A 23,032-nucleotide genomic window follows, 5' to 3' on the forward strand; every position below is an offset into this window, starting at 1 on the left:
ATTGTTATCTAAAGAAAAATAACACACAACAAGATTATATTTCTAGTCTTTAAGCCTTTCTTAGTGCGAGTACTCTTTTCCTTGCCTTCGTTGTTCTTGGGGATAGCATACTTAAAACAGTGGCTTTTAAGATTTTTCTTTCTGGAAAAAGGGGCCGGCAAATGATGCAATTGCACTGGACGGTAAATTGCCTAGGGCTGGCTCTGCATGATAGAAGCATTATTTGGAACAGCACTTTGAGGAACTTGACTGTTCCTTTCTCAAAGAAAATACTCAGATCCATAATTTGATAGTCCTTTTTGTCACAGATATATAGTATATTACCTTTGCATATACTCTTATTTTACATTATATAATCAGTTAATTTGCTCCGTTGTAAATTTTACCATAAATTTTTCATAAGCGCAATATTTGGTATTATTGTTATTTCATAATGTAGGAAGGTAAACGCGCCAGGAGACTCTTCTGTCTAGTGCGGTCGTGGAACAGTAGTGCCGGTGTCTCCAAGCTAAGACAGTTTTTATTTGATATTTTGGGACTTAATAGTAAATTTTACTTAGTGTCGTGTAAAAAATGAAGGAACCTTCAGTGTATTCTATAGAGCCAGGTAGTTTTGCAGACACAGTTAATATTTCGTATTATTTTGTATTTTATATTCATTTTTCCTGGAATATACCAGGAATTTTACTAGAAGAGGTCCAGAAGTAAGTAAAAAAAATAGAAGATATACAGGAGAAATGAGTTGAAGTAACGGAATTCTAATTGTTTTTTGTGTCATGTAAGAATCGAATCATACTACACGCAGTGGCGGATCTAGAAGCTAAAAACTGGGGAGGGACAACCAGTACCCAGACTATAATAGGTATATATAAACTTTCAACAATATATAAATAATAGCTTAAATTATTTTGTCACTGAAAAAACAGGGACCTAGGGCCCCGGCCCTGGCCTAGATCCGCTACTGACTACATGTTGTCCGGAAGCGCACATAAGGAAATATGAATACAAATATGAAAGTAGTTAGCCCTAACGTAACCTAATCAAAACAAAACTTCAACTAGTTTGAACTAATCTAAACTAACCTACAATTAACACAAATAAGCGAAATTTTATCTCTTTTTTTTTTTTCGAAAATAAGGTTGGACACCGTTAACTAAACATAGACTGCCTGAACATTTAAGTAATAAAATACTATATACGCATTACTCTTCTTCATACTTTTAATTATTAAAGACTACAAGACAGCAGCACACTCAAGAGAAGTCCTAAGAGAACCTATGTTTGCCTGCTGTGCTAAAGTAAATATATTGTCAGTGCGTGCTAGAGACCTGCAAGGGCCGAATTTTTCGGCCCGAGCCCAATTCAGCCCGAACGTACCTAGGCCCGGCCCAGCCCGGGCCCGAAAAGTTTTGGAGATTTTCGGCCCGAGCCCGGCCCGGCCCGATAAGATTTTTAGAATTCTTGGCCCAAGCCCGGCCCGGGCCCGATAAATTTTAAAAGTTTTTGGCCCGACTCTGTCATTATCGTTTAACGAAAGTCAATAATTATTAAAGAACTGCAATTCATCGGCCCCAGCCCAGCCCGACCTGAAGAGAAATCAGTGTCGGCCAGCCCAAGCCCGGCCCGTGCAGGTCTCTAGTGCGTGCCATGGAAAATTTGCGGCCGGGGCGAGTGTATACGACGGCGTCTCCGTACATATGAGTCAGGTCGACAGACCAACCGCGAAGCGCCAACATGATTGGCGCGAAGCGCAAGAAAATTTTCAAAAATAAACCCTGCTTTTCCCTTATTTTAAACACATTTTATTATTTCCTTACAGCTGGGGCGCTTTTAGCAAATGTCTAGGGACGCAAAAAGTATAAATCTGACCCAGATCAAGTTAAATATTAGATTGAAGAATACTGGTGTTGATCTAAACTATTCTAAGTAATTTTTCCTCTCTCCTTTTTCTTTCCTTCTTTTCTTTTCTTTTCTCCTCCGGATCACTTTGTCTTGAAGACGACGTAGATATAATGTTAATTACCAGCACCGCGTTACGTTGTTTTGTGCAATTGTTTGGCGGTTAAATGGAGAAGAGAGGAATTGCACGTGGTTACGAGTAGGAGTACACAAATGTAGGAAGCCAAAAAGATAAGACACTGCTAACCATCGCGTCCTTCAAAACACAAAGAACGTAAACAGTTTTTTTTTTTCTTAATTACTCAGTTCCCATTAGCATCATTGCAACTTCCAGGATGGTATATTACTCATTCAGTTATTAACAATGTTACGTGGTAACACACACTCACGCATCTATTTACACGTGAGACAATTTCTAATGCATTTCCAGGTGTAAATAAAATATTCTTAGACACTACAATATGTTACCATGTTCGGCTAATCAATTGACACCTAGTCTTTCGTTAGACAACTTCATGTTAATTTTTTGAAACCACTACGTAAGTGTAGATTTGCTATTGATTTTAGTGTAACAATATGAACATTGTTTCATAAGCCAAAACTCACGTGATAAATGAGTTGTTACGAGCGCTTTTTTTTTTTTTTTTTTTTTTTACGTAACAAGAACTAACGTACATAAATATAGTAACCTTGAAAAATGTTTTCAGTTAATTCTGAATAAGTTGGCTCCCACCACAGGTAACTTCAGATAACAGTTTTTCCTGAAACGGCTATCCGTGTTTTCAGCAGCAAATATTTTAAGTATATTTTGTTTACGTTTGATTGATTTATATGTAATATTGGTATTTATGTGCAATATTTTTTATTTATATGTAGATCTGCAGCGAGACTATTTTAGGACGAGACTAGTGATACCCGCGAGATAAGAAATAAGATTCTTCTCATCTTGTTTCGAAGCCTAAATTTTGTTCAAATCTCGCCTCGTCTCAATTCTAGAAGAATTCTTTCTCGCCTTGTCTCAATTCTAGAAGAATTCTTGTTTTGTCTCAATTCTAGAATCGTTTCTTATCTCGTTTCAATTCTAGAAGAATTCTTCCTCGTCTTGTCTCAATTCTAGAATTTTTCTTGTTTCGTCTCAATTCTAGAATCGTTTCTTATCTCGTTTCAATTCTAGAATTCTTTCTTGTCTCGTTTCAAACCTAGAAGAATTCTTTCTCGTCTCAATTCTAGAAGAATTCTTTCTTTTCTCGTCTCAATTCTAGAATTCTTTCTCGTGTCGTCTCAATTCTAGAAGAATTCTTTCACGCTTCGTCTTAATTCTAGAAGAATTCTTTCTCTTCTCGTCTCAATTCTAGAAAAATGTTCCTCGTTCGGTCTAAATTGTCGAAAAAGCGTCGTCAATGTCTCGTCTCGGAAAGTTTCTCTTCTTGTTCTGTAAAATTTTGCTTAAAATCCCCTGGTGTTTACTTAGTTTCATCTAGAAGTTTCCAGAATCTCTCGGTGTCACGAGAGACTTCCGAAGGGTGTGATATAATAACATTTAAACAAAATTTACTGTTGAAGTATAAATTGTGTAATGACTTGTGTTTGTCTTCATACACTTTATCAATTTATCGTTGTTTTACTATAGATCATGGAACACTAAAACAGTGCTTAAGATCTAAAACTTGGATAAGCTAGTATTGCTTACGACACTCATGAAATTTCTTGTTATTCATTAAAAAATTAATTAAAGATTATTATTTAAAGAAACAAAGAAAAAAACAGACACAGCGAGATTGTATTTGTAGTCTTTAGGCCTTTCTGAGTGCGAGTGGTTTTTCCCTCAGCTTCGTTATTCATGATGGGATGCCATACATAAAATCATGGCTTTTAATATTTTGTGGAGAAAAGGTAGTGTCAAATGGTTCCATTGCAGGGTTCAGCAAATTACCTAGGGCCGGCCTGACCACACATCATCCAGTTTGAATAGTGCCATTCTGTTAGTGATTGTTCTTCATAGACTGAATTAACTATCACAAAATTGATAAATAATAGTTATATCCAATTTTCGTTACCAGTTTTTTCTATGTTTTTACTATCAATTATCACAAAATCATTTGATATTAGTTTCGATTTACTTTGAAAAATCTAACGAAGTATACTGTAAGCATATTTGTTCTATCACAAGTATATACGTGGAAATAAGGCCACTAGAACAGACATGTACAAAGACAGACACTCATTGAAATAATAATAATAATAAAAGTAATACTAGAAGCATGAAACTGGTAGTATTAAAATAAAGTAGTTATTTAAAATTCAGGAATTTTTATCTTTCTTTTTTTTATTTTAATTTTTAATTCCAGCTTTGAATGGCGTGACTGAGTCTTTTATGGGTAATAATTATTTCTTACCGTGTTACAAGAGGTTTCATGCTTCAGTTTACTTCTGTGGATTCCCTTCGTCTTTACCTTGAAAAAATGTAATAAAAATTGAAGAACAAACACATTATTTTTTATAAAAAAAATCTTTCGTATGAAATACGTGAGAAAAAAGAATATCATATTCCTTACACTTACTCCTTAGAGTTCTCTGCTTTATTTTTTTCTCAAGATAATTTTTTTTCTGTTTGTTTTCAAATACAATAGAACAATTGTAAAGAAGATGTTATTTGACGAATGGCTCTCAATTGTATGTCATTCACTTTGTAATAAAAGTATGAACTTTTCAACTAATTACCTTCTTTATCTCTTTTTTTCTCTCTCGTGTTTTTATATTTTTGTGTGTCACGACCTGGCAACACGTTTAGTCTCTTCAAATTCTGACACTCTCATTTCATGTATGGATGAAGTAATATTTAAAATTTTAAATTTAAATGTAATTCTATGTATGTATGTACTTATTTATTTTTGGAGTTTCACGTTGTTAGTTGGACTTGGAATCAAAGTCCTGTTCAACACCGTCGCTATGGTTTAAAAGTTGAATCTTAACCATATGAGTTCACATTGGGAATCGAACCGGGTCTCACTCACGGAAAGCGATTATGCTTGCAGAACCGTAACTATTCGGAGCCCGGGGCAAAGTACAGGGTGAGTCATAAGTCTCCATACAAGATAACTAATGTTTATTTTTGATTTTCCAGGTAGTAAGTTTTCATACAAGATGACTAATGTATCGAATCATCATTTGTATGGAGACTTATGACTCACCCTGTAGAATTCGATGCCTCCCATACTCACCTCACCAACTTTTTCTTTTTCTTCTTCTTTTCTTTCTTTCTTTTTCTTTTTTCTTTCTTTTTCTTTTTCTCTTTTATTTTACATATAAGAGAAACAGCTTTTTTGTCACGCTCCGCTGAATTTTTATCAAGCTGTTTGTTTAGACCATTGCAACAGCCAAAAACGATCATTATATTGTATTCGCTTACAAATAGGAGCTGTTTTCAACGGGCTTATTTTGGATTTTCCGTTAAATTTGACAAAACTACCTGTGGTTGGTATACAGATCCTCTTGGAGAACACTTGTGCAAATTTACAATACAACTAGTTACGTTTCATACTTTCGACACGAGATCAAATTTTAGTACAAACTATGTGTTTTTAAAATGTTGGAATTGGGTGACAGCATTAATTTTCAGTAAGAATTGCCAACTTTTGAAATGTTATTTTGTACGTGACCACACAAATAATATTTTAATTTCGATTTCTTTCAGTAAAAAAATATTTTGTGAAATGTAACGGAAATTCAGAAGGATCCTTATTTGCGAATTTCTCAATATTGATCGATGGAGCTGAACAATATGTTTAATATTTGTATTTAAAACCCAAAATATACTTTGGCTACTACATATCTTAAAATTACAGTCATTATTTAATTTCTTAATGAATGAAAGTTCTGACAGGTTAGTTGTTATTAATTAATAACATATGAAAAATACACTAATACACACACACACACACACACACACAATATCCTGGCGATACAAGTAGTTGATGGAGAAATGACCCCAATAAATTCCTTCAGATTAGAAGCGTTTCATATATCAACAGAATAAAAAAATCACTGGTAGTGATCAGTTTTTGAAAAAGACGAAATTCGTTGGGTTAAGTTCTGACTCCTTAATTGCTTATTCTACTACAACTGCTTCAAGTTCGAAAATGTTATTCATCTTGTTTACCTTCATTTTTAATATTCCTGCAAATAGCAGCTTGCGTTTGTCTCTACACTCCTCTCATTTTCATACCTTCATTTTCATACGGTAATTGTGAATAATCCGATTGCGTAGAAAACCAGGATTAAGTAACCAAACTCACCACCACTAAAACCCGAGCACATATTTCAGATTTTGACCGTTTGTGACTTTGAAAACGCTCCTATGTACACTATAAGCGGTGTTGTATATCGGCACATGTATATCAATCATCATTAAGATGTCATATACAATAACTTTTTTTAACGTAATAAGTGAAACCTTGTTGTGACTCTTATTGAAACCTTTGTTTTGCGAGCTTAGCGAGCAAGAAATTTTTTACCAAATGTATTTCTTTGCAAACCGACAACAACATTGATTTAATAGGGCGTCAATACTTTTACGGGGCGCCACGTTGTTTTCTCTTTTCCAACACTTTTTCTTTCTGCTTGCTCATTCGCGCGATCTTGCTATCAGCGTCCGATGCAACGGCCCCCCTCAGCCTCCCGTAGTTAGGGCTCTGTAGGCTCGCCATACAGCCACAAGGAAGTTTAATATTATTTTCTAATCACCAAAGCTATATTGATAGCAAATATTCAGCTTAATCAATAACAACACTATAGGTTAGCTCACGAATCTCTGCCGCGATTGACGCCAACGAAGAATTAGAATCGCGGCAAGGATTCGTGAGCTAATCTCTAATATGAACGTAAGAGGAAGGAAACTGGTCAAAATTAGTATTTAAAGATACAATCCCGACATTCACCTGGTAGATCTGAGGAAAAATCCCTAAAACAACCTCAACTAGAATGGTCGCTAGTCGGAATCTAGGATCACTTCATTGAGAATGTACAACCCTAATTATTTCCTATTCCACTTGTATCAAAAATGAAATGAAATCTTTAAGTTTTCCATCCCACGATTATGCCAGCTAGGCCAAGGGCGCCCATGTTGTGGTTTCCAAGGGGGGCAAGTATAAGCGACATTTCAAATATAGTTTCAAATTTTGCTGTAACTAATGTAAAAATTCTATTGGGTTTTCGATATTCCCAAGTATAATTTCCTCTTAGGGGGCGAACGCCCCACCTTGCCCCTCTGATGGGCGCCCTTGAGCTAGGCTAAAGGAGACAGTGATGATGACAAATGAGTGAAAAGGTGGAATGAAGAAAGTGGGAGGAAACGGGAGAATCCCGAGAAAACACGTACGCGGTATTTGTCCACCATAAAATTCACTTGGCGCGAGCTGGGATCGTACCAAGGACCCCATGCACCAGAGATGAATGTTCTACCACTGAGCCACCGCGGCTTGTCAACTCGTAACTGTACTTTGTGGGCTGAAAAACCTATAATTTTCTTAAGACTATTTTCTTTAATGTGAATCTTGTTTTGTATTATTTCATATTTCTTACAAATGAAATTATAATTTTAATGTATAAAGTAATAGTAATTTTATTTTTGAAATAATTGATTTCATGCGAATATTAATTTTCGTTTTTGTTTTTGTATCGTTTCAGGTTTGGTGAAGAGTTACGAAGAGCCCATGCTAAACCTAGACGATTGGGAATCTTCTTCTTCTGTAAGTGCACAGCACATCTGGTTATCCACTGCAACACCGTCCTCACGGTTTTAGTAGCCTTCCAGACTGTATTCTACTTCTAAAAGAATCCATTCATTACAAGAGAAGTATAGTGTCTTAGTATTCCATATTCCTTCCCAAAGCACAGACTTTCCAACACAGATAATGTTAAGAAACTGTTCGTTGCTTTAACAACCGTCGCACCAGCGAAGATGTTGCCCCTTCAACCTGATTCTGAAGAACCTTACATTCTACAAGATCAACCATCCCCCCACCGCTGTGGAGGCTTCCTGCTGGTTCCCACACTTACTCAGCCAGTGGGGTTATCATTATTTACCTTCAGTGGCGTCTATTGTGAGAAACAACAACTACATTCAGCGGGGAAAAGGAAAAAATAACAAGTGCAGTGTGAAAGAAAAAAATTAATATTTCTTTTCCAACAAAAAGAAGACGACTCTTGGCGTGAAAACCATGTCACGGCAAGAAGTATCTTCATGTGAGGCAGTTCTTCTAGGTCGGAGTTCCGTGGATGGAGCTGTCAACGCCTCCACTTTAGCCATTCTTGTGCGGAGTTTTTTGGCACGCTCCAAGAATACAAGAACAGCTGAAGAGAGCCGTTATGTTCTGCGATGTCGGGAACGGGGTTTGGAAGTCATTGGTGCGAGGCCCGACGAAGGTTTTGAGTCCGATACCGAGTCTACAAGATCTGGAGATACTGTGGAGGAGAGGTTCTGTGGGCTTGACCCCATAAAGGTCATTGATGACCATGTATTCAAGTTTCAAGACTCCGACGAGACAAGTAGCGCCAATAGCAGTGCTTCTGATACGGATGACCTAGAAGGTTCGTCTTCTCCAACACATCAGTCTCATAGCAGCAACGTTAACCACCATCCGCAGCAGCACCACCCAAATAGCAATAATAGTAATGGTGCTAGTAGTAATGTTGCGTTTAGGGAAGGTGAAGAGGGTTTAAGAGAACTTTACTCAGTAAGTGATGTTGTGTTTTGTCACACAGATTCAGCGTTTCCTCGTGTTATTGTCTGGGTCGTGAAGACGCGAAGGTCCTCATCTAGTTCCAAAGACAGTGCAACGCCAAACCCATCCTCCTTAGAAGCAGTTGTATTTGAATGTAAGAACGACGAAAGCGCGAAGAGGTTATGCAACAATTACCACGATTTGAGTCGGAGGTTTAAGCTAGAACAATACAAACACCATCGAAGGAAAGATAGTAAAGAAACTGAAAACATTTCTACGTCCTTGTCCATCGCCCCTTCTCCAACCAAAGAGAATAATCATCCCTCGCCATCCCCGTTTCAAAATCTTCATCAATCTTCAACCATTCTGTCGTCAGTTCAAACCCCGACCAATCACATTCCAAGCGTTGCCACTGCCACATCCTCTACTGTTACTGCTAATACTATTACTACTAACAACAATAATACCAATAAGACTGCTATAGAACGCCTTCCACTCCATAGAAAGGATCCTACAGAGCTTGAGGCTTCTGCCAAATGGAATCTAGTTCACCGAACCGATGGTGATGGTGTCACGCATATTGAAGTCTCTGGTGCGTCGGGCCCTGGGATCGAATCTTGTCTGGGAGAAGACGAAGAACCTTCTAGTATAATTAGTATCAGCACGCCTGATGTAGGAAATCTTTTGAATTGCTCTGCAACAAAGGCAAACAAGTCAAAATTCAACAAAGAAATTGAAGGAATAATTTTAGCCGAAGTAGAGACAAAGAAAGAGCCTACTTTACGTCAGCGTCAGCCGGCGATGCTGCTCCACAAACAACTTCCCGGAGGAGCTGGGCAGGACGACAGTGAACTGAGAAAAGTTTGGTCTCCTCCACCAAATAAAACCCCAACTAATCCTCCTCAAAGACCCGAGCGACGAAGATACGTCAAAAAGAAAGGCCCAGCACCTTCACCGCCAAACACACCAGCAGGTCATCCTTCATTGCGAAACAGTTCATCGAATCAGCACTCTACTGACTCAAAACGAATGTCTTCTAGTAATGGCTCATCGTCACATAATAAAGAATCATCACTGGTATCGAGAAACCAGTTCGTTCGCGTATCGGTTGATCATTCGTTACCTACAGCTACGGTAGTGTCTCGGGTGCCACAATACGCATGGATGTATGTTAATATCGGTGATTTTAATAATAATGGAGCTGTAGTTACGCCCTTGTATCCACACTGGGTACCACAATCCGATATTCATCACCACACTGCAGTGACGACGGCGCGAAATAGTCCGAATCGCGATTCACGAATGAGTCAAGAAATGAAGAGAAGAAGTCGCAGTAAAAGTCCAACAAAACGTCCAATGGCGTATCGTTACATTGACGCAGTGACATCGAGCAGATTTGTTGGTCTTTCCCAGAAACTGCGCGAAATAAGCGGGTCGGTGGTTTCGTCCTCGAAAAAGGGTTCACAAGTAGTCACGGCAGGCATGGGTAGTGTTTCGTCAAGAAACTCCAATCAGCCAACAGCGGATGACCAATTTGGTCCGCGGTCAATTTCGGCATTTTCCGATGCTAGCGCCAATGCTGGTGCTCAAGGAAATCTTAAATCTGTGATCAAGAAGACGAAGAAATATGGTGAATATACGGAACCCAAGAAAGTAACCTTCAGCGCCTTTGCAACTGTGCAGGTGGTGGATTAAATAATGAAAACAATGAGTTGATAAATTTAAACCAAGACGTATAAATGAGTGTTTGTGTAGTGTTTCTCCAATAGAAACAATGAACATAGGTTTCTATTTGCTCAAAGTTTTTGAATCTTTTTCTTCGATTTTTTTATATACACATTTCTTGTGGCATTCATAAGTTTCTCTGCTAAGTGTGGTAGATCCATTATTTCATTTTTTTTATTATTATTTTGGCATAAGCAAACTAATAAATTAATCAAAAACACCAGGGAACATAAAATGAATGATGCTTATTTTAATTTGATAGGTACGTATATCCGTGATGGGATTGGCTCAGATTTTCTCTTATTTTTAAGGTTTGTTTCAATTGCTTTATTCAGAATAAAATTATAAATTTTACCAATAGAGTGTTCCTTGTACAAGATATTTAACTGAGAAATCTATTGCAATATTTACTAAGATTTGTGACTTTCAAAAAAAGTATTCTAACTTTTTTACATTTAATCTATTGTTTCATCCACTTTGTTTCTGGTTGTTTACGGTATAAATCTGTAATATTAACCTAATTGACTTGTTTAACTGTATGTAAATATACGAATAAATTGAATAACTATTGTTACAGTTACATAGATCACTTGACAAGATGTATTAAAAAAAAACAGCTGTCGATATGAAGGGAAAAAGGAACATGAAGTCTTTCAGTTTTACGTCCCACGGTTATGCGGTGTAGGCTAAAAGAGACTGTGATGACGAGAAATGAATGAAACTATGGGATGAAGGAAGTGGGAGGAAACGAGAGAATCCCGAGAAAACCCACGCACGCACACAAAGCCCATTTGATGGGAACTGGAATCCAACCAAGAACCTCACGCTTTAAAGGTGAACGCTCTAACATTGAGCTAACGCCGTTCCTTAATTTGTACTTTAATTGAAATATTGACATTTTTAATTATTAAAATATCCAAGGATTTACGTGCAAGAACACTATTTTTAATTTCTTAAGAGAAAGTACATGTTTTCTTAACAACTAATTTTTTTCTTTACCTAATTTAAGATAAATATCGTCCCCAAATATCCAATATATATCTATAATCAAGAAGTGAATTAACAGAATTTACTAGGTCCACCTCTCATATAGCCTCGCTGCTGAAAGGGACGCTAAACTAAAATCAACTCAACTCAACTTTTATAAACTCGATCATTTTTATTTTTATATTACTTTCCGTAGCTCCTCTCAAAAAGTTGGAGTTACACATTTATAGCAGTAACCTTAATTGCTTTGTACCTTCAACTTTTAAAGCACTTATTCTTGCTTCCCTAATAGAAAAAGAAGTTTCGTAAGATAGAATTGCTTCTGATAAGGTTATTTTAATTACTTGTATGAGTGTGTTTCTAAGAATTGATTTATCATAAGATCCTAAGTATAATTAAAAAAAAAAAAAAAACATTCATTGAAAGCAAGGTTGTAACAAAGGACTCCTTTTTTGGGCACAAAATCAGTTTCTTATCGTATTTGAATTTGGTTTCACAGTAATAAACTCTTATAATACTTAACTCAGCACAATAATTTATTTAGTGAATTACTCAAATGAAAGAGAAAATATATTAAAAATTTCAAAAGTAGCTCAAATAGCACTTACTAAAGACAGTAAGTGAATCCAAGGCACTTACTATAGACCTGAACTATGGGTTTTACGGTCTGTAATGTTGAACACATAAATTTCTGAATTATACGTGTTCTCGAAAATAACTATTAGTGCTTGTAATAGCAGAATTGATCATATTAAATGACATACTTTTCAGAATCAACATATTGTGTCTTATTACTGAATTTTCTTTTAAACATAAAATTGAAAAAATAATGGGGAACGACATCAAGAGCTTTGATTGGCGTAAAAATTTTTCTAAGTTTAAGAAGTTGAACGAATTTACAATAATTTACAGAGTTTTTGTTTACTTCCAATGTATTAGATTGACACAATTTAATAAACTGTGAAGCATTTTGTAAATTAAAATGAGTGCCATTATTTACTAATGTTTATTATGAAAAAAAAAATGCTATTGAATTTGATAGTAAACAAAATATGTAAAAAAGAATAAATGCTTTAATATTATTATTAAATAAATTCGATGTATTGTTTTTAATATGTCAAATTATAAGTTCCTATTATCACGTGACATTGTTGAAAACAAATACATTTCTTTGTGTATATCTTTTAACTTGGTAAGCAACTGATTGTTGTAATGTAAACAATGATAATAATAATAATAATACTGTTGTATCTTTTAAAGCTTTGGTGTGTCAATCACTGGTTGTTTAGGAGACAAAAGGTGAATTTCACTGTTTATTTTGTTAATGTGAAAGGCAGGCTTGTAACAAAGGACACATTGTTTTGTTTACTTGACGTATTGTTGGTTTATTTACTGACGAATCTGAGCCATGACAGTCACGGATTACGCACTGGTGAATTGCATTTCTTCTATTTAAGAAAAAAAAATCGAATTGAAGTTAATTATATCGTAAAAATATGTACTTACAATTATGAATGAATGTATTATAACGTCCAATCTTTTGAACATTACTTGTACTATTATAACGAAAACTCTTTACGATGGGATTTACTTTAAACATGCTGAAGTGAAAGTGATATGTGAATGACTCTTTTTTTTATGAATAATGAGTGATGTATTCATGTTTGCTTTTTCCAGCAACAACCCTAAAAGTAGATTTATTTGAAGATACTTAGTAGATAACCCCAAACAAACCTTTTCTAGTGAGAAAAGTATTTCATATACTATTATAAGGACTGCTACTATATCAGCAAAAATATCTTTTGTTGTTGTGATGTTGAATTATTATGATCTTTTTTTGTTAAAGCAAAAATAAATGTGGTTTAATCCACAAGAAAATTGTATGTATAGATTAACTGTGGATTGTAATAAAGAACATTATTACATATTTGCTGTGTTCATATTTTTTTCTCTCTTAAAACTGGTACCAACATTTGAAATGTTAGCAACATTATTAGCACATACCCATCAAAACTAGGGATGTGCATGAGACAAGATTTGTGGCTGTCTCGTCTCGAAAATGTGCTGTAAAAATGATGTCTCGACTCAAAAAATGTATATTTTTTTCTATTGGAAGAGCCGTGTCTCGACTCGAATTTTGTCAGGAAAATCCTGTCTCGACTCGTTTCGTGCGCATCCCTAAAACTACGAGGAAGGATCAGAATCTAAGTTACAAGACGGATATTTCTGGAGTTTCGTGATATAAAAGAATAAGGAGTGTGAGATAATTTTAATACATGGAGTTGGCAACTATGCAGAGTTTCAGCCACTCGCCACGTATGGCGCTAGTTGTAGGTAAACACAAATGGCGACTCGTTTGGAAAACTGGTCTCGCGAAGATGTCCACTTAGTTATTCGATTTCTGTGGGCGAAACATATACCCGCGGCTGAAATTCACCGGCAGCTGGTAGAAGTCTACGGAGAGACTATTATGTCTCATCAGCTGTCGCAGAATGGTGTGGAAAGTTTTCAACTGGTGGAGAAAACGTCAGCGACGAGCAGAATAGTCCAAAAGTTCACGACGGTGCTGAAGCAGTTTCGCTGCTGAGACATCGTTGATCAGCCTCTCTACATCCCGGAGCATGCACCAAGGGATTTTCATATGTTCCGGCATTTGAAGGAGCACCAAGAACACTGTCGCTTCGCTTCAGACGAGGAGGTGAAACATTTTGTGAGAGCGTGGCTGGACACGCAAGGACAGGATTTTTACCAGGAGAAAATCTTCAAACTCATCCCACGATGCGACAAGTGCCTCAACCGATACCAAGACTAACCTAATGTATGTACTATCTGTTGGCTGTATTACTTGTATGAAATAATATATGCACGTTTCACTGCATGCTTTGTAACCTTACTTTCCGAAAACTCCTAGTAATATGATATTTATTGCCATGTAAATTTGAAATTTGTAATAACCTGACGTAATCTAATAAAAAAGAAACAAAATTTTATGTTAGGTTGACAATACAGTTCTTGAGTGATATTGCTAAGTACAGTAGAAACTCGATTGACCGTCACCCTCGGAACCGGGACCATGACGGTTAAGCGAATAGACGGATAACAGAAATATCGTTATAAACCTCTACAGTAAGTAGATTTAGAAGGTTCTGGAAGAAATAAATAACCTTATACAAGTGAATAATACATGTTTATACTGTATTTAAATTACATATGTCAATTAAATTAAATTAAATTAATGACGCTGTAATTAAATTACGGCACATCTAAAGTACAGTACTGTCCGGAGCAGTGACGGATAACAAAGAGTGACGGTTAATCGAGTTTCTACTGTATGCCAAACAGTATCTACCTCTTGATATTTGCATATTTCAAAATTTCCATCGAATTTTATATATTAGCTTAAAAGTTACAAGCACGTTTCATGATAAATGGTCCATCCTGTATATTCAATCCCATTGATTGATTAATTGGAGTGTTCAACGAGGCAATTTGTCTCTTCACCAAAAGACCAGTGATGTATCTTTTAAAGAGAATCCCAAAATAACATCCATGTTCAACAAAACTTCTGAAAAAGAATATATCAAATAGCTACATATTCGATGAAATAATAAAATAAAACTATATACAGGGTAAGTGAAAATAATGGACCGGATTTCAGAAATTTATTCTGTGAAGTCTAATGAACACATGTTATTCTGAGACATGTGCTTCGAAAGATTAACTTTCTAAGTTTAGTTTTCAGGCAGTGTTTCCACTTTCTACCGCTAGGAGTCAGCAGCGAGCATGAAATAAATTGTTGATATTGATCACAACATTGTACAGAAGATTTGGCAGGATATTAACTATCGGGTTGATGTCAAGGGCGCCGATCCTGAGGAGGGCCGAAGGGGCCCGCGCCCCCAAAGCTGATGTGGGCCCCCTTATTGTATTTAAGAATATACAATATTTGGTATAATTTGAATGCAATTTGTCTTAAAATCTTTATATATACCTTCTGCATATGAATTCTCCCCCCCTCAAATTTACAGAGAAATCGGCGCCCTTGGTTGATGTGTGTGTCATGTTACACGAGGTGCTCGCATTGAACACTTGTGATATGTTGAGAGTTTTACCTTTCCTCACAGAATAAATTTCTGAAAACCATAATTTTGACTTGCCTGTATATACTATGCAATACTAAAAAAAAAAAAAAAACTATTTATATACTATTACAGATACATCGGCAAATACATTAACTGAAGTGATGTGAAAAAATTAAAAGAATAATTGGGAAAATATTAAAAAATGTTACGAAAATAACTCACAGAATAAGAATTGTAATGACACAAAACAAATGAAAAATAAAGAAGAAAAGGCTCAGAGGATGTTTAGAATTATATCGTACATTCGACTTAGATTCGTAAGTGTAATTATATACCTTACATAATTAAAGATATTCGTTGCATTTAACAACAAAATTTTTTCATTCTTTAAAAAATATATCGCAATAATAATAATAATAATAATAATAATAATAATAATAATAATAATAATAATAATAATAATAATAATAATAATAATAATAATAATAGAGGAAAGGGTGGTATGTTGAGCCCTCACTTTCTTTCCGGGGTGTAACTCACACAAATATGGCAATTGCAAAGTAAAACTTGGGGAAAACATACCTTGATATGTCTTTCACCATAATTCACATCATTTGTAGTGATAAATAGATTGTGAGTTAACATAAAACATGTTTTAGCAGAAGGTAACACTTTCTAAAATATGTGACGTATGTGGGTAATATGAGCCCCCTAATGGTAGTTGGTACCTATGTTATCTGAAGGTCTGAAATTCAATTGAGTAATGAGAGAACTATTGCTCAATTTTGTTTATTCTGCAATACGTGGTGGAAATTGGCTTACAATGTACATAAGAAAAACAGATTTGAAGTAATGTATCAAAAGTTGAATTCAAAATATGGTGGCAATGTGAGCTACCATGTTTAAAAATGAATGAAAAATTAAAATAGTTAACATTATCTAGCACTTTAGTTACACAAAACTTGAAATGTAGAAGTAATCGTTGCATTTGGGTGTTAGAAGAATTATGTACAAAAATCGCACATGTAAATATCTTTTTCACAGCTAGCGCATTCCACATGCACCCACAAGCCACATAAAAACATTTTACCCACAATTCACCCATCGTGTCTTCAGAAAAGAGCCCTGCACAAAATAAACGCGCTGCGCCTACATTATCTGGTTTCTCAACACCAAAAGAAGGTTCGAGAACAGATTCTCCTGAATCAAACTTAGAGTCACTTTGATCACTATCAGAGTACACCACAGAAAGCATACGTTTACGTCTACACGACAGTTTAGGTTTCTTTTTAGAGATTTCTCTCGTTTTTTCCTCCTGTGTCCCATTCATCCCCGTCTTGGGCTTCTCTACTGTGATTCCTTTTCTCAGGAATTTCTTCTTTTCTGCTGCTTCCAAAGCCTTTTTGGAGGGAGAAGAAGTTATCAATGCTGATTTGGTAGGTTTTCGTCCTTTATTAGTTATTTTCTTCTTAGGCTTTGGGATTGCCAGATATCCTTTGGTGAGATTGCATATTTACTGTTGACTCCAGGTGGGGAATGTAATGCACCAGAAAGTCCAGATGATCCTGCTTTAGCAATATCACAAGCGCTTGGGATATGAACTTCAGTAGAATTAAGTATGTGTCCTGTTGGGCACTTGAAGAATGAATAGAAATAGATGTCGTGTTGCAAGGAGGTGAAGTATCAAGATTCATGTCACAATTCTCCTGGTCATCAGAATCCATAGTTGCAATAGAATGGGCAGGGGGGTTATGAGGTGGAACTGTTTGCGCTTTATTTGTAGCATCTAATGAGATACACACATCCTCGTCCTCGTTCACTGAAGGTGTAAAATCGGCATTGGTGAATATTGGGCGGTTGCAGGGATAAATTCCGGTAGCCTTGAAACCATTCACTGCATTTGTGCCAGTTTGGCACAATAAGTAAGCCTTTCCAAACATCTCTGCAATGTCGTAAGGACCCAGTGGTCTTTCACTGTGACGTAGCCATTGTCTTATTCGTTCACTGTACTGATGCTTTAAAGAGCCGAAAAATGATTTGTCCAGTGGTTGCAACTTGTGACTTGTGTGGGGAGGGATACTGATGATTGAGATGTGATTTTGACGTGCGAGCTTTATTACATCAGTGTTTTTCGTATGTGTGTTATGGTCATCAAGAATTAAAAGAATGGGGAAGCTGTTGATTTTGTTCTTTGAAAAAAATGTCTCATTCACTGTGTAAATAACGGACCTTAAATCCACTCTGATGGATGACATCTTCCAATTGAACCCGGAGGTGCTCCTTTCATGAGTGTTGGAGTCATATTTTTTCTAGGAAACATGAACATTGGAGGGACAAAGTCTCCTCCTGCATTCATACAACAGACAGCTATAACTAATGCTCCCCTTTCTCAGATGCTCCCACTTGTTTTTTTTCCTTTGAGACCAACCACTCGTGGTGTTTTGCTTTGCACGATGGTGATCCCTGTTTCGTCTACATTGATCACTCGTTGGGGTGGATATTGGTGATTCTCGAATTCAGTCTCTAAAATGTCAAAAAACACATTCACTGCCTCGCGATTAAAGGAATTTGCACGTGCACATGATGTTGCTGTGGGTTTTAATAGGGATAACACATTCTTATGTCTATTCAAAAAAATGATCAAACCACGCTCGTCTAGCCAAGCCATCTTTGAAAAGGTGTTGCACCCCGTTCCTTTCACATAATTGGAATGCCAATTGTCGCACATATGCCCTGATTAATCCATGGAATTTACTTTCCATTTTCAATAGATAATTGACCAATTCTTCTTCCAGGTCTTTCCTCATTACGGGTTTTCTTCCCAGAGGAAGATTTAATCTTCTAGCGTCACACCAAGACAAGCAAGTCTCTGGAGCGTTGGTCTCGGAAATGAAAACTATTTTTCTGCTTTTTTTTAACCCATAGATTTACTTCTTATTGCTCGAATGGCCTCAACCATGTCCTCTTTCTTCCAAGATCTTCTGTGCGAGGCTTTTGGTGGAAAGAGATTTTTCCTAGGCATCTATAACAAGAAATAAAGAAAGTAATGTAATTGTTGTAATATGAGCCCCTTTACATAGGGGGCTCATTTTTCAACCCTAGCCGTGTTGAATGTTCAATGTGTCCACCGTCTGCTGCACAGCAAACATCTTTGCGGTAGCTGAACTCGTCCCACACAGGAGCAAGTGTATCTACTGTTACTGAGTGCACGGCAGCTGTGATAACGTTCCGCAGATCGTCCAGAGTTTACTGGTAGAGTTGGTGGTTCAATACCGAATTTTGTACGAAATGCCCGCTGCACTACAATTTGTGACTCACTTCTTGCGAACTCAGGAACGCAGAAAACCTTGTGCTCCATGGTAGCCATCTCACTCACAACTGAGAGGGAAACGAATGGCGGCCTATTGCCGCGCGAACTCTACCGGCCGCTTCGGAAACCATCATTGCCCACCGAAACTTTCAACCTTCCTCTTTCCATTGGTATAAAGATTGTTCATTTTGGATTTGTACTTTAATAATTACTACGAATTTTTAAAAATGGATCCATAATTTATAATAACCCTGTATTATGTTATTGTTTACGGATATGGCACTTTTTGCGGAATCTGAAAACAAAGTCAGTAAAACGTTAGAAAACTTGAGGAAGGACTGTGAAAATATGGAGTGAAAATAAACTGCAAAGACAAAAGCCATGGTGATTGGAACGAAGGGATCGATGTCAAATATAGAAGTAGAAGGAAAGAAAGTAGAAATAGTAATGATTAATTTTCGATACCTGGATAGTATTATTGGTGATGATATGAAGTGCGAATGTGAAATAAAAGCAAGGATAGGAATGGCGAAAGAAACCTGAAAGGGAAGAAAAGTCTAATTTGTGGATCTTGAATAAAAAGCTGAGAAAAAAACTCATAAAATGTTTCGCGTGGGTCAGAAACATGGACACTACATTAAAAAAATATGTAAAATGATTGTAAATTTTCGAAATGTGGGTGTGGAGAGAATGGAGATAATTAGTTGCGTAGAGCGGAAAACTAATGAGAGGCTGTTAGAAATACAGTAGTTGAGGGGAAAATAACAATTTTAGAAATCATTGAGGAGAGGTAGTGAAACTAGTTAGAACATTGGCTAAGAAGAAACTGTATCATGAGGGACGTGCTAGAGGGTATGGTGGCAGGAAAGAGAGGGAGGAGGCGGAGAAGACTACAATTAATGGACGATATCAAAACAGAGAAATCGTACGTGTAGACGAAGAGGTTAGCAAAAGACTGTAGAGCATGGAAGCTTCTCAGTTGTGGCAAATAACCTGCCAATGATGGCAGAATATGTATGATGATAATGATCTTACCTATAGTAACATTAATAAAACTTAAGATTCACTGAATAATAATAAGAATAAAACTATTAATAAGAAGGTATTGTATGTCGGTGTAAACGTACCAAGTTGCAGCAAGTTCATCAGGAATTAACTTTGAGTTAAAAATATGCATTTTAAATCATGCATTTCTCATATAGCTATTTCAGTTTGGTATTATTTATGCCACCATTTTTGCAGCCCCGTGCAAATGCATGTGTTGGCCATTCGATAAAGTCGGATCTGACTACACATACATACGATATATTTTATTCTCTTCTCTTACTCATTTTTTACAGGACCTACATTTACATTCTTTCCACAACACTATTTTATATTACACATTTTTCTACCTAGGAACACCTTTGTGGCTATATTATAAAATTGAAACTGACTATGTTTGTGACTCCTAATACCTTTAATCGCCCGACTTATCTCGATCAAATTTTCCATATAGATGAGGTGCGGACCTGGGATGGCTTTTATAATTGCACTTTGACGCTAGAACTTAGGGGTGGAGGAGGGGACGGAGATATACAAAAACCAATATATATATATATTTGTGACTTAATAACTCTTGAACCACCCTACCGATCTCAATAAAATTTTCAACATAGATGAGGTTTGGGCCTGGAAACTTTTTTTTATCATTTCACTTTGACGGTAGAACTTACACACAGAGCCCTAAACGACTCAAAACGGCACAGAAATGCATGTCTTCAAATTTGGACATACTTTAATGTGTACAAATGAATTGCCTTCTAATGGTGGACATAAGGAAATATGTCGATTTTTTGACATTACGGATACAACATAAAAAATGTGAGCAACTATATCATGTCAAAATGATCTACTGCCTTGTTTTCATTAGTTTTGACGGATTAGTATGTTATGTTTTGATCACTGGGGCAAAGTTTGAGATGATATAATTGTATGTCAAAAATTTATACACATGCGCGGAAACTTGAAGCGGTTGTCGTTTGTCTCTTGTTATCAGTGTTACCAATGTAGCACTTTGTCTCTTGATCTAGAAATTTTTAAAAATATTTTTTATCAAAAACAATTGGTTCATTTATATTGTTAGAATAGACATTTAGCACCTTTTAAATGTTGTCTAGTGACTAAACTAGCATTATTTCCACTAAAATTAATATTTCTAGCGTCTTCTTGCAGTGTGTTTCGTGACAATATTATTCACGTGTTTAGTATCATTACGACATGTGTTTGTGTGCCCTATTACGGACAAGGTTGACATAAGCCGTACCTTGTCCTTTGGGCTCTGTGTGTAGTGGGAGGGGGAAGGGAGTGGGAGATATATAAATATAAATAAAGCTTAATAACTCTTGAAGTACCAGATCGATCTCGATCAAACTTTTAACATTGATGAGGTTTGGACCTGGGATGATTTTCAGCGTTTCTCTTTGACGCTTCAAGGTAAGGGAGAAGGAAGGGGGAGATATATTTTAAAAAATGAAAATGAAATTAACTCTCTTTGTGACTTTATTACTCTTGAACCACCCGGCCGATCTGGATCAAATTTTCAACATAGATGAGGTTCGGATCTGGAATGATTTTCATCCTATGACTTTGACGGTATTAACTTAGGGGAGGGAAAGTAGGAGAGACATTTAAATATAATCAAAAAGGACAGATATTAGTGTCTAATCTATAGTTTTCGGGGTCGCTGAAACGATCAGTGACACTTCCGATGCTGTTTACATGCAAATTCAGCCCCACAACTTTGGGTAGGGAGAGGGGAAGATATATAAAAATGACTGAAAATGGCGAATATTAGTCTTGAATCCATAGTTTTCGGGGTCGCTGAGATGAACAGTGACAATCTCGATGCCGTGCCCTGCAACATGGGCAGGGAGAAGGGGGGGAATATACATAAAATCATAAAAAATGACCGATATTAGTATCGAATCCATAGTTTTTGGGATCTCTGTGAGAAACAGTGACAATTCTGATGCCGTTTAAAATTCAAAATTACTCCCGCAATTTGGGAGCGGGGTGGGGATATATATATATATGATCGAAAGTGACCGATAATTATCAGAGAGCGCTTCAGTAATAATAAAATGTGACTAACGAACAGGAAGGTACTTGATGCTAGTATTTCATAATTCTTAATTTATAGTTATTAATATTTGTAGCATTTTATCACATTGTATGTCTTTCATAGCCTATGTACAGTACATTGGCCGATAAGTCTTATAAAAGCTGTTTGGTAAGCCTTTGAGTTGCATTTGTGCCGCTAAATGGAAGAAGTTTGAAGAGTGAAGGGGAAGTAATTATTTATTTGCACTTAATCTTGTACTGTGATCATGTTGAGTTTTTAATGGCTGTAAGAGCCACATAGTAGATAAAAAAAATAAAGGATTGTTGCACAAGTCAAAGTGTTAAAGTGGAGTGTAAGCCTATATAAACAACATTTATCAGGAAATTTTAGAAGAGCTAAATGTAAAAACGTGATTCCCTTGTTTTACGAATTACATGTAAACATTCTTTATGTAAAAGTTACGTAAAGCTACAAATACATGAGGAACTACTTGCACTTGAACAATACCGAATCTTCATAATGGCATTGGCATCTACTTCAATTTAAAAAATAGGGTTGCCAACTGCTCGAAGTGGAAAGCAGAGTTGCTAACCCCAGAGTAAAATTATCGATTCTCATTTCTAAAATTATCATAAAGCACAAAAATTATCGTACATTCGTTTATACACATAATAATTGTAGAAATAAGTATAATACTACTAATAATAGCATATATATATATATATAGTAAACTTATCTAATATCAAAATCCAAGTCAGTTTCTCTGTCCTCACCATTTTAAAATCTTTATTAACATTACTCTGAACAACACAAATATTTCCACAGCCTCGTAAACGTTATTGGATTTAAAGAATAGATGCAGGGATGCCATATTTGCCAATTCTCAAATCGTTATTGATTTATTTTAACGAGAATGACTGTCAAAAACCGCAGTGTGTGTGTTTTATAATTATTTAATGTACATCTACAATTTAGCTGCATATTCAAAAACTGCAAGAAAAAGTGTGCGTTCTAAAATTATCGTATATTAAGCAGTAGCGATTCGTGGTCTGTAGAAGTACCGGTTGCAATGTTGCAATATCAAAGGTATGTAGTTACGCGCAAGTGTTCCCCTCCCCCCAGCATTCTTGAGTCTTACCCAAAAAATATTCAGGAAATATGAAGACGAACGTCCTTATAAGCTCTATTTGTATATTTATTGATT

General features: G+C 36.1%; 2 protein-coding genes across 2 annotated transcripts in view; both read left to right on the plus strand.

Moving 5' to 3' along the window:
• Positions 1-12,972, plus strand: part of LOC145692663 (uncharacterized) — a 158,253-nt gene extending 145,281 nt beyond the window's left edge. Inside the window, exon 2 of the mRNA XM_081768034.1 lies at positions 7,585-12,972. Within this exon, the coding sequence (XP_081624160.1) occupies positions 8,118-10,316 (2,199 nt within the window). The 5' untranslated portion in view covers positions 7,585-8,117 and the 3' untranslated portion in view covers positions 10,317-12,972. The remainder of the gene's footprint in view (positions 1-7,584) is intronic.
• The window catches only part of LOC145692664 (uncharacterized), a 149,685-nt gene that overhangs the window by 22,237 nt on the left and 104,416 nt on the right, over positions 1-23,032 (plus strand). The window lies entirely within an intron of this gene.

This window comes from Thermobia domestica, chromosome 8 (genome assembly GCF_964235325.1).
Source record: "Thermobia domestica chromosome 8, izTheDome1.hap1.1, whole genome shotgun sequence".
NCBI lineage: Eukaryota > Metazoa > Arthropoda > Insecta > Zygentoma > Lepismatidae > Thermobia > Thermobia domestica.